General features: G+C 33.5%; 1 protein-coding gene across 5 annotated transcripts; it reads left to right on the plus strand.

Moving 5' to 3' along the window:
• Positions 1-1,809: 1,809 nt before the first annotated feature.
• Positions 1,810-14,435, plus strand: LOC138333932 (caspase-8-like). 5 transcript variants are annotated; one of them, XM_069282616.1, is made up of 16 exons: positions 1,810-2,090; positions 2,945-3,281; positions 3,662-3,903; positions 4,204-4,272; positions 4,951-5,019; positions 5,567-5,617; positions 5,935-6,009; positions 6,218-6,271; positions 6,923-6,997; positions 7,446-7,508; positions 7,639-7,731; positions 8,036-8,128; positions 8,634-8,732; positions 10,350-10,652; positions 11,106-11,433; positions 12,447-14,435. In XM_069282616.1, the coding sequence occupies exons 2-16, from the start codon at positions 2,962-2,964 to the stop codon at positions 12,592-12,594; spliced, it is 2,082 nt and encodes a 693-aa protein (XP_069138717.1). In that variant the 5' UTR covers positions 1,810-2,090; positions 2,945-2,961; the 3' UTR covers positions 12,595-14,435. The 5 variants fall into 5 exon arrangements, with proteins under 5 accessions (XP_069138717.1, XP_069138709.1, XP_069138737.1 ...); XM_069282608.1 differs by having other exon boundaries at positions 2,961-3,281; XM_069282626.1 differs by having other exon boundaries at positions 1,811-2,090; positions 2,961-3,281; positions 7,654-7,731.
• Positions 14,436-14,841: the final 406 nt, after the last annotated feature.

Raw genomic sequence — 14,841 nt, forward strand, 5'->3', positions numbered from 1 at the left:
GTGTTTTTCGTGCTTTGCCTTCGTGAGATGAATAATGAAATACTGATAATGCAAATGTTATAAATTGTACAATACTCACACTGATGTACTTTGTATATGCGCTCAAGTTTAATGTACGATATATCTTGTAAATAAGTCAATAATACAAGTATTTTATCAATGGAATCAACAAATAGCTCCAATCATACGAAATTTGACACATTTGTTAATTTTAAGTATGATAGAAATTATTGCTTTAACAGTCTTCAATTGTATTAGAATTTCTCTCAGTTTCACATGAAGATACATTCACTTAGTTCAGTCAATATAACATATTCCAATATTTAAATGATATAATGATGTCCCGATCAAAATCTAATAGCTCTAATTCACAAATATTAAAAGAAACGCTCTTGAGAAAAAATATGTCACTTCTCGTGTGAGACGAGACTCTTCTCAATCGTATATGGATAGTATAAGTGTGGTGCAAACTCCTTAACAAGCCGTATCCGTGGAATGTATTGCCTTCGGTTAGTTTCGGTGAGTAAAAAATTAATCTCTTTACCATTACGGTAGTTTTCAATTACAACTCTAACATTTTGTTAAGTCGATCACATCATAGCTAGCTTATTTCAAAACATTAAAGTAATTAAAGACATCTCAGATGTTTATAGTGTAATATACATGGCGTTATGATAAAACATAAGAGAAATACTAAAACGTGTTGAAAAGGGGAGAAGGTACTAGTACTACAGACGTACAGAAGGCATCTGAAGGAGTAGAAAAGCGCTGTGAAGAGGAGACCTCGGGAGATTTTAATAGGAAAGCCCTTACAATAGTGATGACATGTGACATGTAAAGACTCCTATACAGAAAATTGTGGCGAAAGGTATACTAGGCTGGGTACGTATATTCGTTCTAGTTGCGGACAAACTTTAACAATCAACAATCTTGTGTTGAGGTTCTGCAATAGATTCTTAACGATTTGCCGTAAGATACAAACTCGTTTTTATAAAGAGTAGCTAAAGCTGAAATGATAACATATTATATACGTCCATCTGCAGAATCGACTACGACGTAAAGCAATCATCTGCTTAAAAAGGACAATAAGATAGACTGAGGTTTTCGTGAGCATCAGTTTATTCTTCTATGGTGAGTGAGGCACGGCGGTCTTAACCGTTAATTGTCCTGGGGTTAGAATTATTTACTGTGCAACAAGTGGAGTTAATTTACAAAATGAGGTCTAATGATAATGAGAAATAAAATTCAAACTCTGTAGTTACATTTCGTCCCCATTAAGCGAAATTTTCTTTTATAAATACATGTAAGCAATGTTCTATCAAATATTGGCTTGGGTGTTCACTTAAAAATGTTATAAAAGCTGTAATTCATTATTAAATATGTCCACTTTTTTGTGAATGGATAGGAGCGTCATTAAGTTACCGTATATTTCCAAACACCCGTCGTCGTATTGGTATTCGTGTTTTCAGAGCAACCTGAAAACTTAATATCGTCAACTAAACACATTGCGTTGTACAGTATCTTATTTCAAATAACAACAGAGTGGTCAACATATTAATGCAATGCAATGTAATGCATTTTTTAATTAAAATGTACTATCAAAAAGGTACAGTCTAACCGTTTGTTTCTCTAGGTTAATATACCTGTTATCAAAATCAACTTCAATCATTGTCTTTGAAAATAAAATCTACTTGAAAAAAGTGTGGCCTATTTACCATGTTAATATATAATCTGTATATTATCAACTACAATATTTATTTTTAGAATCAAACATCACGTTATAAATGTGTTCGCGGTATAAGTGTGCTACTTTCACTTTTCGTTCTTGGAACCTAATCTAAAATTACAACTTTTGACGAATTATTCAGAAAAAAAGCAAATCACAAACAAACTTACAAATGGATTGAAAAACAACAGAACAGTAAACCCAGATGAATTCATAACACTGCACAGGTTAATACAATGTTTGAATTCGTAATAATGTTTTCATGGTCAGTTTGAGATCACTTCCGGGGGAACTTTTCACACTAAAGGAAGCACTATAACAGTTCCTAACTCTGTGGATTTATCCAGTTGTACCAACGAAAACAGTAAGTACTCATATTTATCTTTTTAAAAGTTGTATTCATAAAATTATATTAATGATCACAATTAAAATATCATTATTCTACTTTCGTTTTGAGGTTGTTCAAAAGTATAATTTTATGTTACTATATATTAAATATCTGAGAAACAGCTATATAAGTCTTAATGAATAAACACTTTGAATTAGTTAGGTGTTATTTAATTGCATAGAAATACATGCAAGATATCAAAAGTCCAAACTCTATAGTGGTTGGATTAAAGGTTCTCTCTGGGCATATGTGTTGTGTATGTGTGTTAATATAGGGTATACACGTTCGGATTGGGTATGTGTGTATTTGGCCGATTTTACTCTATCATGATACCAATTCGTGTTCGCAATCTACGCTCAAGACATATACAAATACATATAATGTTAAGAAATGTTTTACAAAACAATATTGATTTTAAACACGAAACTTAACATAAAGCATACACATATATATGCACAAACTCTATTTTAGAATGCTTGACCTAATTTCTGCGAGATATGGCGAATAAAAATACGATTCGGTTCCTCTCCCATCCTTTTAATGGCTACATAAAGAAATAGATGGAAATCCTTAAGTTGTTATAACTTTTGTATCTGGAGATTTGAAAGATGCAGTTTCAAATGAATTATAATCCGGTAAAAGTATTACTAAAGAACAATACATAGTTTTACCTGTATACACCCACAAATATCAAGCAATTTCAGAACATTTTGGCATCTGTTTGTTTAAGTAAATCTATGATAGGAACATATATCTGTCTGGTTATTTTAGATACGGTGTTAAGGTAGTTGGTCAGTGTCTCACTTAGCTGGTGACAATGACATAAACAGTATATTTTGTTTTCAGAATGGATATCAATAAGGCAAAACGGAGATCAACTGCAAATGCCATTGGCTGTGAACTGAAACCATACAATATTGACACAATCATATTCCTCTACCATGGATGCGTTTCAGCCGAAAAACTGCAAAGAGACGGCTCAAAGTTGTTTCTTGAGTTGTCTTTAGACCAGAATTACGAACGAGTGATTGAGTGTTTAGCGAGGGCTGGTAGAAAAGATCTCGCTTCCAAATATAGCGAAGCCTGCTCAAATGACGGAGAAAATCTGTATTCAGGAGTAATGAAGGATATTGATGACCTTGGAAAGACGCGTCTTGATGAATTTAGGTAAATTGTACATTACAATAACAAGTCAATAGAGTTTAGATGATGGTTAGATTAATAAAATAGTCTTGTGATGTTAACTTATTGACATTGTCAAACTATCCTCATCTTCAAACATCCGGTGTTTTTTACAGCTGAGAAAAAATAGCAATAAAATATTTTTTGTATTTATTGTTCTAAATTCTATATCCATGTTTTTAATGAAGATAACATAATTTACTTTTAGAAGCTGTCAACAAGTGTTTAGGTATGTTTGTCTGAAACATATATTGACTTCATACGAAAAAAAATAATGGCTTGGATTATTTCTTCGAAGTTACACATATCGCTAAACTTCGATACTACATGTGTACTAAGAAACCTTCATGTAAACATGATTGCAGAGTCTTGTTAGTGTGTATAGCTAATGAACTGACAGACGAGGAGGACCTGATCATATTAAAGGACATAACACACGATGATGTTCCTAAGAGATCTCTAGAAAAAGCAAAGACGGTACTAGATTTCTTTAGTTTACTTATGGATGAGAAAATCCTACATCCTCATACACTAGACACAGCACTTTTGGATCCAATGGAACATCGTGGTATAACGGCATGGAAAAAACACAATGGGAAAATATCAGGTAAGCATCTTATGCTTCGGATTCATACCACTGGGTACTTCGTTCAGTACGAGATTTTTTGAAAATAAAATCCTATGATTTAATTATCTTGGAGGAAAATATGCGGCAGTTAAAATGTTGTATTTTTAAATCCTATACATGTCACACAACATAAACATTTATGTAAGTTATGATAACTGGTATAAAGGTATAATAGTGTTTTCTATACTATAGAGGATTCTGTGGTTAAAATAAGGGAAACAACAATGTTGGATTAAATGCGAAGTATGCGGTGTTATTGTTTTGTTTACCTTTGTAAAGGATTTAAAGAGAGGCTCGCCGTGAGTACAGCGGGAGAAAAGAAAGAGTCAAAAGTTAATGAAACTACAGGTAACATCGTTTGGTTTATCATATATTCTTTGTTAAACAAATGATATATTGCAAAATTGCGGTAACGTCTTATCGATTTCAGCTTATTTAGAAGTTTCCTAATACGAGTTGTTGAATTATAAAACAATTTCACGGGATATTTGAATTCGTATTAGACCTCACGCATGAAATTTTCTGAAAATATGTACATGTATTATGTGAAATCAAAGTGATGTTTAAGATGTCTACGTGAATGAGTGGGGTGTGTGCGTGAGTGGTTGGATGAGAGAAAGGGAGGAAAGAAAGGAAGGAGGGGAAGAGTGGAGAATAAATGAAAGAATGGGCAAATTAGGAAAAGGAATGTGAGCTAGGGTACTAGTGAGCGAATAATCGTGCAACCAATAAAGAATGCCATTTTGATAAGCCTAAGTATTTCTTAATGAATGATAATTCTTACCGTGTTGTTCGTAACTATTTGTTGCAGTTATTTCTGTTAATTCATGCCCTCGTTAACAGCCAAAGTGATGTAAGTATGCGCTGCGTAAACTGTTCCAGACGTTTTCAGAGAAATGACATCGACTGTGCTAAGTAACTAAAACAGTTAAACGTAGGCCCTCCAATTTCTATCTGAAGATAGGTGATCAGACACTATAGTTTGCAAATAGGGAAACCTGACATTACGTACATTATTCTCTACAGAAACTGGTCCTGAAGTAGCGGCAGAACAGACGAGCGTAAGCAACACAGACTCTTTAGGGGAAGTACAAGGTACATATAACCGAAAATAATTTAAATTACTTATTAGGAAGGATTAGTTAATTAATAATTATGATTTGTACTTGAGAAGAAATTACTTCTTTAATTAATCGATTTAAGTAATAACTTTGATATAAACTTGGTAGAACTTAACATGAGCAGTCACTTGAATTTACTTTAAGAACGTTTATTATTGTATAGAGTAGACACTATGGCTATGAGATGTTCACACAATAGATATTGGCCGAAATATTCTTCACTGATAGCAATCAATAACAATGATATCTTTTATAAAGTTAGCTACTAGTAATAACAATATGACTGACTAAATCGTTACCATCCCTAATTCCTTTTGTAATTGATTTCCATGACCCTTATACTAATCTCAAAAACACCATTATAAAATATAACCAAATTTTTAAGCAAAATAGTTTGGTTTGCTTATTATGTTGATTTACCAATTAAAAGTTTAATAGCCTAGTTTGAACTTATTGCATTGTAAGAAATGTAAAAATGGAATACGTTGGTCTTAAACATTTTGATAAAACTTACTTTTCAGAGACCACACAGAAACTGCCCGAGGGAGATCAGTCTTCGGAGGAGGCTCAAGGTACGAACTACTTTATAAAATACTCTTCATGCCCCTCCACACATATCAAGAACAACTCAACAAGTAAATAAAATTGAAATGGCCACCCTAAAAAGGGTGACATTTAAATTTATTGTTAATGATCCACCATGTGGATTAAAACAAGAAATAACGGTTACCAATGCAAAATAAAAATCACTACAACTAAAGAATAAAATTTTATCAAAATTATGCTAGCCTAAGTGTGGTTGACCCAAAAACCGATATATAGCGAATATATACATTGTAGGTATATTTTTTCACTAAAATAAACATTTCTTATTTTCCTCACTTTTCAGAAACCCAAACGAAGGGAAAGGAAGTGGAACCAAAACAGGCCAACGAACATCCGCAAAACCCAAACGAGGCACAAGGTTTGATTTTACCTTATTTTTGGCGTTTTTTTAGAGGAACTAATATCTCCTTTTCTGTTTACGGTATATATACATTTTATATCGAAGTGTGTGTGTCATTTATTCGAGATGGAGTGTCTTAACGTTAACGCGCTGTTTACTAAGAATCAGAGAGCTGGTAACACACATGCAGTTTTGTGTTTAATTGATTATTTAATTTTCTTTTAAGAAATTGTACCCAACTTGACGGGAAACGATCAGCCCCTGGAACAGGAAACTGAAGGTAATTTTTCGGATTTTTTAGTTACGTAGATTATGGCATCTCATCCTCGATGCACCAGGGATTACTATTACTGACGTTATATCTACCTCTGGATTATCTTATAGTAAAATGGAAGCAGCAGGTAAGTTAATCATTTGATGTACATCAAAAGAATCGTATAACGGTACACTTTGGGCGTCTCTCTCTCTCTCTCTCTCTCTCTCTCTCTCTCTCTCTCTCTCTCTCTCTCTCTCTCTCTCTCTCTCTCTGTTATCTTCAAAGTAAATCTCTGCAGGCCGGTTATTGGCCAGTTTTTTTTTCTCCTGTCAGTAATAATAGTCCCTACAGTATCGAAGACGATGGCTTCCTGTCGTCAGCAGACGTTTTCAACTATGACTTTAGTTTCATCTTTTATACATATTTTTTATCTATTCTACTAATTATAGCTGTTTTATTTTCCATATTTTGTTACCTTTTCGTCCACTTACTTATCTTTTATTTGTTGTAAAATAAGTTTTATAATTATTAAAAGTAAGTTGCCTTTCCTTCCGTTGTATTTTTATGATATCGCTTGTTGTTGATATTGTATCAAAAATGGTAGTACATTTTTGCAGAACCAGCAGAACAATTAAATTTTAAATAGATGTTTCTGCTACAATATCTGAAATTCAGGTGCACAAGGTGGAGCAGAGGAAGACCCTTCGCAGACCAGTCGGAAGTGTGTGGAAAGACAGGATACCACACAAGGTGTATTGTTATAAGGATGTAGTTTTACTGGCATGTGAGGAAAAACGGCCTCATGTTGGCCGAGAAAAACATCAATTGAAATAATACTCAAAGACGTACAACGCCAGCCTGCATGCTTATCATTGCTTAAAATATTTTGCTAAAGATTTCAATTTACTTTGGATTTTTTTTATCATAGTTTGGTATATGGGAGGGTTGATGTTGCTGTTATTTTCGTCAAACTCATTTACAAATACAATGTATATTTCAAACGAAACATTATTTCATGTAAGCAAATTACATAACAAAGAAAATTATTATAACGGTTATTTTCGAAATCAGAAATATGTATTTATTTTGTAAACAAAAACAAATTCCACTATTTTCTGCTTACATCGGTCGTCATATGACTTCATTGATATGACATTGATCTCACACTAAATAATCTTATCGTTCTCTTTTGGAATAGGAGCAGAGAATGAAGATTCCAACAGTACTGGAGAGGACAAAGAGAGACAACAGCAAAAGCCAAGTAATTGATAACCGAAATATTATCAAGCAAATTTTATGCTTATAGCTGAACTTTTTTCTTAGATGTAGCTTTCACTAAGCATTTAATAATTGATCGATTAAGCTATAATTGTGAACTTTGTTTATCGTAGTTATTGTCTTATCAGAGACTAGACGGAATGCAACTGCCGCTGATCAGCCTCAAATTGACGAAGGAAGGAACCAAACCTCGATTCCAGATACAGGTTGTTATACAAGCACATTTTACCAAAATATGGGATCTTGTTATTTTATTGACACTTGTGTGCTTAGAACTAAAGCGAGTTTTCAAATCAAATTATATCTTTTTATACTAAGAGATAGTTTTCGTCTTCAGAATAATTAATATTTTAGCAGTTACTACTTGATAATGATTGGAGCTATTTTAAAGATGACGCATAAGACAATTGAATTCCAACGAACTCCCTTTTGTCTCCTTCATACATTTATTTTATATCAATGTTTATCATTATAGTTGTATATTTATAATACTGAATCGTTATTTTTCAGATTCAGGCGGTGCCAAACCTAAACGTCGCAGTACACACAATCGAGTAGATAATGATGATTCAGGAGAATACAGAATGACCAGTATACCTAGGGGTAGTATTCGTGTTGTTCTTGACTGGATGTTATTTTCCGGGACGCGGCACCATAAAACTTTTTTCAGACAGATTGTTTTTACTCAAGTTTACACTTGAGTAAAAAATCTGCCTGAAAATAGTTTTATGTTGCCGGACCCGGGAATCAGGATTGAAATAAAATCTGTTTGAAAAATGTGAGAAACGGCGTCACTGATTCACACTAAGAATGATGACGTCATATTTCACACCTTTTACGGTATATTTAAAAATAATCATAACAAGAGGTGTATTCTACTTACAGACAACGGAAACATGACTACCGTTATACCAGTCATACATGCATGATTGAATAACGTTATTGCCTTATTGTACATAAATGGTTCTTTTTACATAATTATATACTGCAACACAATAACAATATCACGTCAATCCTTACAACATTAATTCGTTTCTTATCATAAGGAAATATTGATTACATGAAGTAGATTTTTGGTTCATTGATAGAAGCTGTGCTTTTGTTACAGGAACAGCTGTTATATTTAATATTGAGAAATTCAATAAGTCCCAAAGTCACCCTCCAGATATTAAGATAGAGGACCGAACAGGTTCCTCCGTTGATGCAGGTATGTCACTTTGATATATTTATTGTTTTATTAACCAATTACGCATGACGTTATAGGAATTTACGTTATATTAGACTGGCTTAGTCTTAACTTTCTTTAAGGGCCTTAGATTTCATGATCCTAGAGCTTGTTGCACTTACAATCATTTTAGGGCTTTATTGTACCATTGATGTAGTTACGTTTGGTCATTTCATTTCAGTGTTTCGAAGATAAATGATATATTTCAATAGGGTTATTCGTTGGATGTTGGTGGATGTTTTCTTTTTCTTTAAGGGCACCTAGTTACATGTAACTAGTAAGTGGATTAATACCACAATACGCATTGGATAAATATATCGATATTCCACTTGTATGACCTTCCAGACTTTTGATTGGTCAAGATTTCGACCCATACTACATTTTTCTCAGTTTCCCGTCATAAATTGTCTACGCTATCAATACATGAATGACGTCATATTGATGTAATCTTATCGCCGCATACAGATACAGAACACACCAATGTTGAAATCGGATGTGTGACGGCATAGGAATACATACTTTCTTTTTCGTAACATAAACAATCGACTCAAAACTGATACATGTATTAGGCCATCGTTCTATCTAGTCTATCCTCGATACTCTACGGGTTCCGATCACATACGATCTCTACACCCCTGGACTATCTCATAGCAAAACTGAAGGTAGCTCAGGGGGAAAAGTCTGAACCAATTACAAGCCTGCAAACATTTTCATTGAAGACTACATAGAGAGCGACGCACTACTTCAAAGTCACACAGTCAATCACATTGTACCGTTACACGGCTCTTTTGATGTATATCAAAGGACTAAATACCTGTTATATTATGTTGCCTCCAGTTTAACTATAGGGTAGTCCAGGGGTGTAGAGATCGTAAGTAATCGGAAACCCTGGAGTATCGAGGCTTTTTCTATCCGTACGAGGACCCTTCCTGTAATTTTGTTGAAATCGATTTCATGATAATTTGGAGAGAAGTAGATATATCACTTTGCTGTAAACATGCCCGCATGGACATGTAGTTTGATAATGAGTAGTTAATTGTTATAAGAAAAACAGACGTTAAGTAGGTAGGAATGCATGGTATCGTTGTTTATACTTAAAATGATTTGTTATTCATACAATTAAGATTTTTGAAAATTAATGACTGCCTTTTTGCTTATGAAGATATCACTACACCTTATTGCATATGTAATTGGTACTTGATAATTGATAGTGGTAGAAATAGGTCACACAACTCGGGGATATTGGATATGGAATTATTTCATTCTCGTAAGTTATTTTATTTTTATATTTTAAGTTACAAAAGACACTCGCCAACGCCCGTGTATTTAATAATTCTAAAAAAAATATCTCACTCGTGTGAAAAAATTCCTTATCCATCAACCACTCTATATGCAACCTACATGTAACCTCTATATGAAGTAGTGAATAATAACGTTAATGGCACGTTATCAGTTCAATGTTGACATGGGAACTGGTTTGGAAAGATTGCAGGGGTCATCTGCAAACCATATGAAATTTTTGCTTTATCTAGCAAACAAACGTTTTACCTGCATTGTTGTCTTAATGCGAATGAATATCATTTCACTTATTCATTTCAGACGGTATTCAGAGGATCTTCCGCAAGTTGCATTTCATCGTAGAGCGACATGATGATTGCTCAATCGACACAATAAATGACAGACTCAGGGACCTTGCATCAGACACTGATCACGAGAATGCCGATTGCATCGCGATATTTATTCTTACCCATGGCAAAAATGGAAAACTCTTAGATACAAATTGTGTTGAATTTGACTTCGTTCCGCTTCGCAAGTACTTCAAAGCGACCGATTGTAAAACACTTGCAGGAAAACCGAAAATGTTCTTCATACAGGCATGTCAGGGATCGGAACCGCAAGGAAGTAGGTTTCTATAACAGTTAACATACATTGTGATCTTCCTTTTATCGTGATACTTGCCATTGTGAGAGATATGTTCCATCCTACACTTTCGAAGTATTGGCCGAATCCTGAGGAAAAACACTTAATTACACACTTCAATTGTTTAACAAGATATGATAGAGAATGATCTCGTGTCACTATTATGTGGGTCATTGAGTATTCATAAATATACCTTGCGTCCAATTTCATGTTGATATTGACTCAATGAATGCCTGTTTTGCATGACCATGATAGTTGATTTACATCAATGTAAACGGTATTTTGATACTTTCCCAAAACGGAAAAATAACGCAATACATGTTAAGGATTAACCATCTCTATCATTTCATGGGATACTGCAAAATATTTAAATGCTACATTCCTGAAACGCTTTTATATTCATTTATCTTCCAAACTGTTATTTGGTCGTTGTAGGATATCTAAAGAAAGACGTAGTTGTGATTGAGGATCCATCTCCTCCAGCACCACCAGTAACATCTTCACCATCATCAATGTCAAGGTCATCATTAACAACACCGTCAGTGCCACCACCACCGCCACCGCCGCCGCCGCCGCCGACGCCTCCACCGCCATCCTTGCCATTGATACAGGGATTCAGCGCATCAGGAGGTGAACAATCTCCGGACGAGGCAGATTTCCTCGTTTGTTGCCCGACTCCAGGCTATGTGTCCTACAGACACACAGAGTGTGGCTCCTGGTTTATCAGCGCATTCCTCGATACACTCGAGAGAGATTGCAACAGGTACGTTTTTCCACAATAATGTTCGATTGAAATAATCTTAACCTTGCGAGTATTTCCATTGTGTTGGAAAGTCGTTTCATCATCTTATAACGACACAAATGACGTCGTCCCCATTTATGTTGTCACTTCTGATAATTTCTTGAACAACAGTCCCAAAAACATTAAGTAATTATTTATTGCAGATGGAATTTTGTGGATTGACTAAAACGCTTCGATAATTTGCGGTCGGCAATCTGTATGGTAAATCCTCTCGTGTGCTAGGAGTGTAGAGGCATGTTAACGGTTTTAGATTTTTCATATCTTGTGTATAATGAAAAGAATGCTTTGAAGGATGAATTTAATAAAAAAAAAATAAAAAAAAATAATCGGCCTTTCACTGACATAATTTATGATCAGTAGTATATAGGTGTTCGTTGATGAAAGGAATTGCTACTTAAATCACATTCCAGTTTTATGGAGACCGCAGAACCAAATGATTTTCCATAGACGACAAAACTAGCGCTTGCCACTGTCCAGATATTCAAGTTTGGTTCTTTAATATTGCTTTTTTGAATTGAATACTCGACCAAAATTTTATCGAAGTCTGCAATTATCTAACTCTGTAAAAACAAACTTTAAAAAATTAAAAAATTGTTTAAATTCATTTCTCAACCCAAACACAACCAACAGGGTCTGAAGCATAACCTTTCTATGAAATATTCTGCCCAAAAGGGAATTTCCGGGAACCTATTGGAACCTATGTGTAGCTATTTTGGTGTTTATTCGTTTATTGTCAAAACTATTATGAAACTATAAAGTTTGTCCTTGGTTAAATACAGTTTTCAGTCTGGTCCTTTAACGCTAATTTCAAAGAATGTCATCACATTCACTTGTATATTGAAAAAAAAACAATTGTAAATTTTACCTGGGAGCCGTCATCTTGTATTAATTCCACACCAAAATGTGTATTGTATGTATTGTATATTATAGAGGTTAATGATGAGATTCACAGGATAATTATGTGATTGTTTCAGTGATCATCTCTTGGACATTCTTGTTACGACGAACCGTATCCTTGGAAACAAAACTGGAAATATACAAGGCACACCATGTGCCCAAATTTTGGATGTAAACAATTCACTTCGAAGGAAGGTTTTTCTCCGTACCAATATAGATTCCTGATCTCAGAAATGTGCTGCAATATTACTGTTTCTAGTAAAATAAGGAGAAAAATCCTTGATGTTGAGGACCAAAAATGATGAAAATTAGCAGGGACTCTAGTTAATATTAATTTTAGGCAGCAAAAAAAACATGCTTTAAGAATTAACACTACTCGGTATATAGGCAGACCCAGCACCAACTTAGTGGCTGGTCTAGGCAGCTAAACGCAAAACAAAATAGTTTGCACTACCATAATGATTGTAGCACTGCATAATTGCAATCACTTTTTGAACATATTCACTTTCATCATATATTTTTTGTCTATTGATAAACATTTTACAATGCTATGACATGATATTTCACGACAAAAATATATTAGGTAGAAACAAAACAAAGAACCCATTTACAGATACAACCGGTAATAAATAGCATTAAGCCGAACAATTAATACCAAAGCTATGGTATTTTGTTATTATTATCGTCTACATTGTGTGGTATTTATATATTGATATATATATATTGCTAAAGATATAACGATATTTAGAGTAACTAATTGTTAATGCGTATCAGCATAAGAAAACATATTTGATGGATGCTTTTGTTACTGTAAATACTCTAAATACTCTATGTAAGCCCATACTAAAGATCGTTTAATTTGTTAATCTTCAAATGTCCATCTATACCAAGGTCGGTCACATCTCAGTCTTACATTTATGGGTATGTAAATAAATAATAAACTAATTTAACTATTTTTTAACTTTGAATTATGGATTTTGGTTTTATATATGTGTTTTGTTTTAGAACATTTTCTTCAATATGGTAAGTTTTGTATTTTTTATACTGAGATTACACGTGAGGATGCTGTATTATGGTACCTAAGTTTATAATATAACAATGACATGTCTTCAAACAACCATCTCATTATTTGATTTCTTTATAGTCACTGAGATTCATAAGTTTGATGGTGTAGATCATGACGGCTGCCACACAAAATCACTCTAACCTTACCTACATGTAGCAGTCAACTCAGTAATAGCTGGAATACAATAATAAGAATAAGTTTTAGATTGAATATTGATGTCAATAGTTTTCTATTTTACTATTTTCTGACTTAATACTTCAATCAATGTTATATGAATTGATGAAATAATATATACATTGTGTGTTGAAATTATTTTATACCTCTCACTCGCTAAAGCGTAAACGTCTGTGAAGGTGTGTATTATAATATATTATTATTGTTTTATATAGTCGGTTGTAAAAGCCTCAAACGCTTGTGTTGTATAATGTTGGAACTAAATATACCGACTCTAAATAACGGTTAATTGTACTTGAATGCTTTCATGTCAATATGTATTCATTAAAACTTATATAAAATATACATATTGAATTTAAATAAATGCTATTCTACAATGATATCATAGTTTGTATGTGAGTATTTATTAGTCATTCTTGTCATCTAATATTTATAAACAAAATGTGTGTGAAATGCAGCAAAATATTGATAAAAATCTTGTAAGCTGTAAGTTTTGATGATAAAAATTTCATATCAAAAACGTCTGCTTCTCCATTGATGGTGTTTAATTTGAGAATTCACATGGTCCCTACGGATGGTAAATCAGTCTTGACTTTGATGACTAAACGTTTTTAAGACAATCATGCCACGACTTATTCGATAATCATTTGTATCTTTCATCGCTACCTTATATAACGATATCTATCACAAGTACGCTTCACCAACATACTTCTGATGGCATTTTATATACTCATATTCTTTTACATCACAGTGACTAGCCCACCACAAAACATCTACTTAGAGATAAATGTCACATATATATGGTTAATAAAAGATATAAACTCATTATGCGTGGTTTTTTCCAAAACATATCTAGAGTAATAGTTATAGTCTAATTTAATACTGTAAACCAACTTTCTCTCGCGTGCAATTTACTTTCGCGAATTTTGCGATGCAAGTTAATCCGTGAAAGAATCAATATTTACCCAATATATATTGTACGGATATTCTAATGATGTTTTATCCCGCAAAAACCTCCGTGAACACGTTTTCGAAATAAAATCGCGAAATTTAATTGCCGCGAAAGAAAGTTGGGTTACAGTAATTCTATGAAGTTCCAAATAGGTAGTATAGTTTGTTAGTATGCTTAAGGCATGTTGATATAGACGAAAACTAAACTGCACAATTCCCTTTACAATAACATTAATACTGTAAAATGTGTAATGAAATTGAAGGCCACAAATTGGCTTCTT

This window comes from Argopecten irradians, chromosome 1 (assembly GCF_041381155.1).
Source record: "Argopecten irradians isolate NY chromosome 1, Ai_NY, whole genome shotgun sequence".
NCBI lineage: Eukaryota > Metazoa > Mollusca > Bivalvia > Pectinida > Pectinidae > Argopecten > Argopecten irradians.

What these genes read in the sequence shown, in the direction of transcription:
- LOC138333932 (XM_069282616.1), top strand. Translation starts at nt 2,962, where the DNA reads ATGGATATCAATAAGGCAAAACGGAGATCAACTGCAAATGCCATTGGC. An exon ending in CCTGGAACAGGAAACTGAAG is followed by an intron (nt 6,272 to 6,922) that starts GTAATTTTTCGG and finishes TCTGAAATTCAG; the next exon opens with GTGCACAAGGTGGAGCAGAG. An exon ending in AATGACCAGTATACCTAGGG is followed by an intron (nt 8,129 to 8,633) that starts GTAGTATTCGTG and finishes CTTTTGTTACAG; the next exon opens with GAACAGCTGTTATATTTAAT.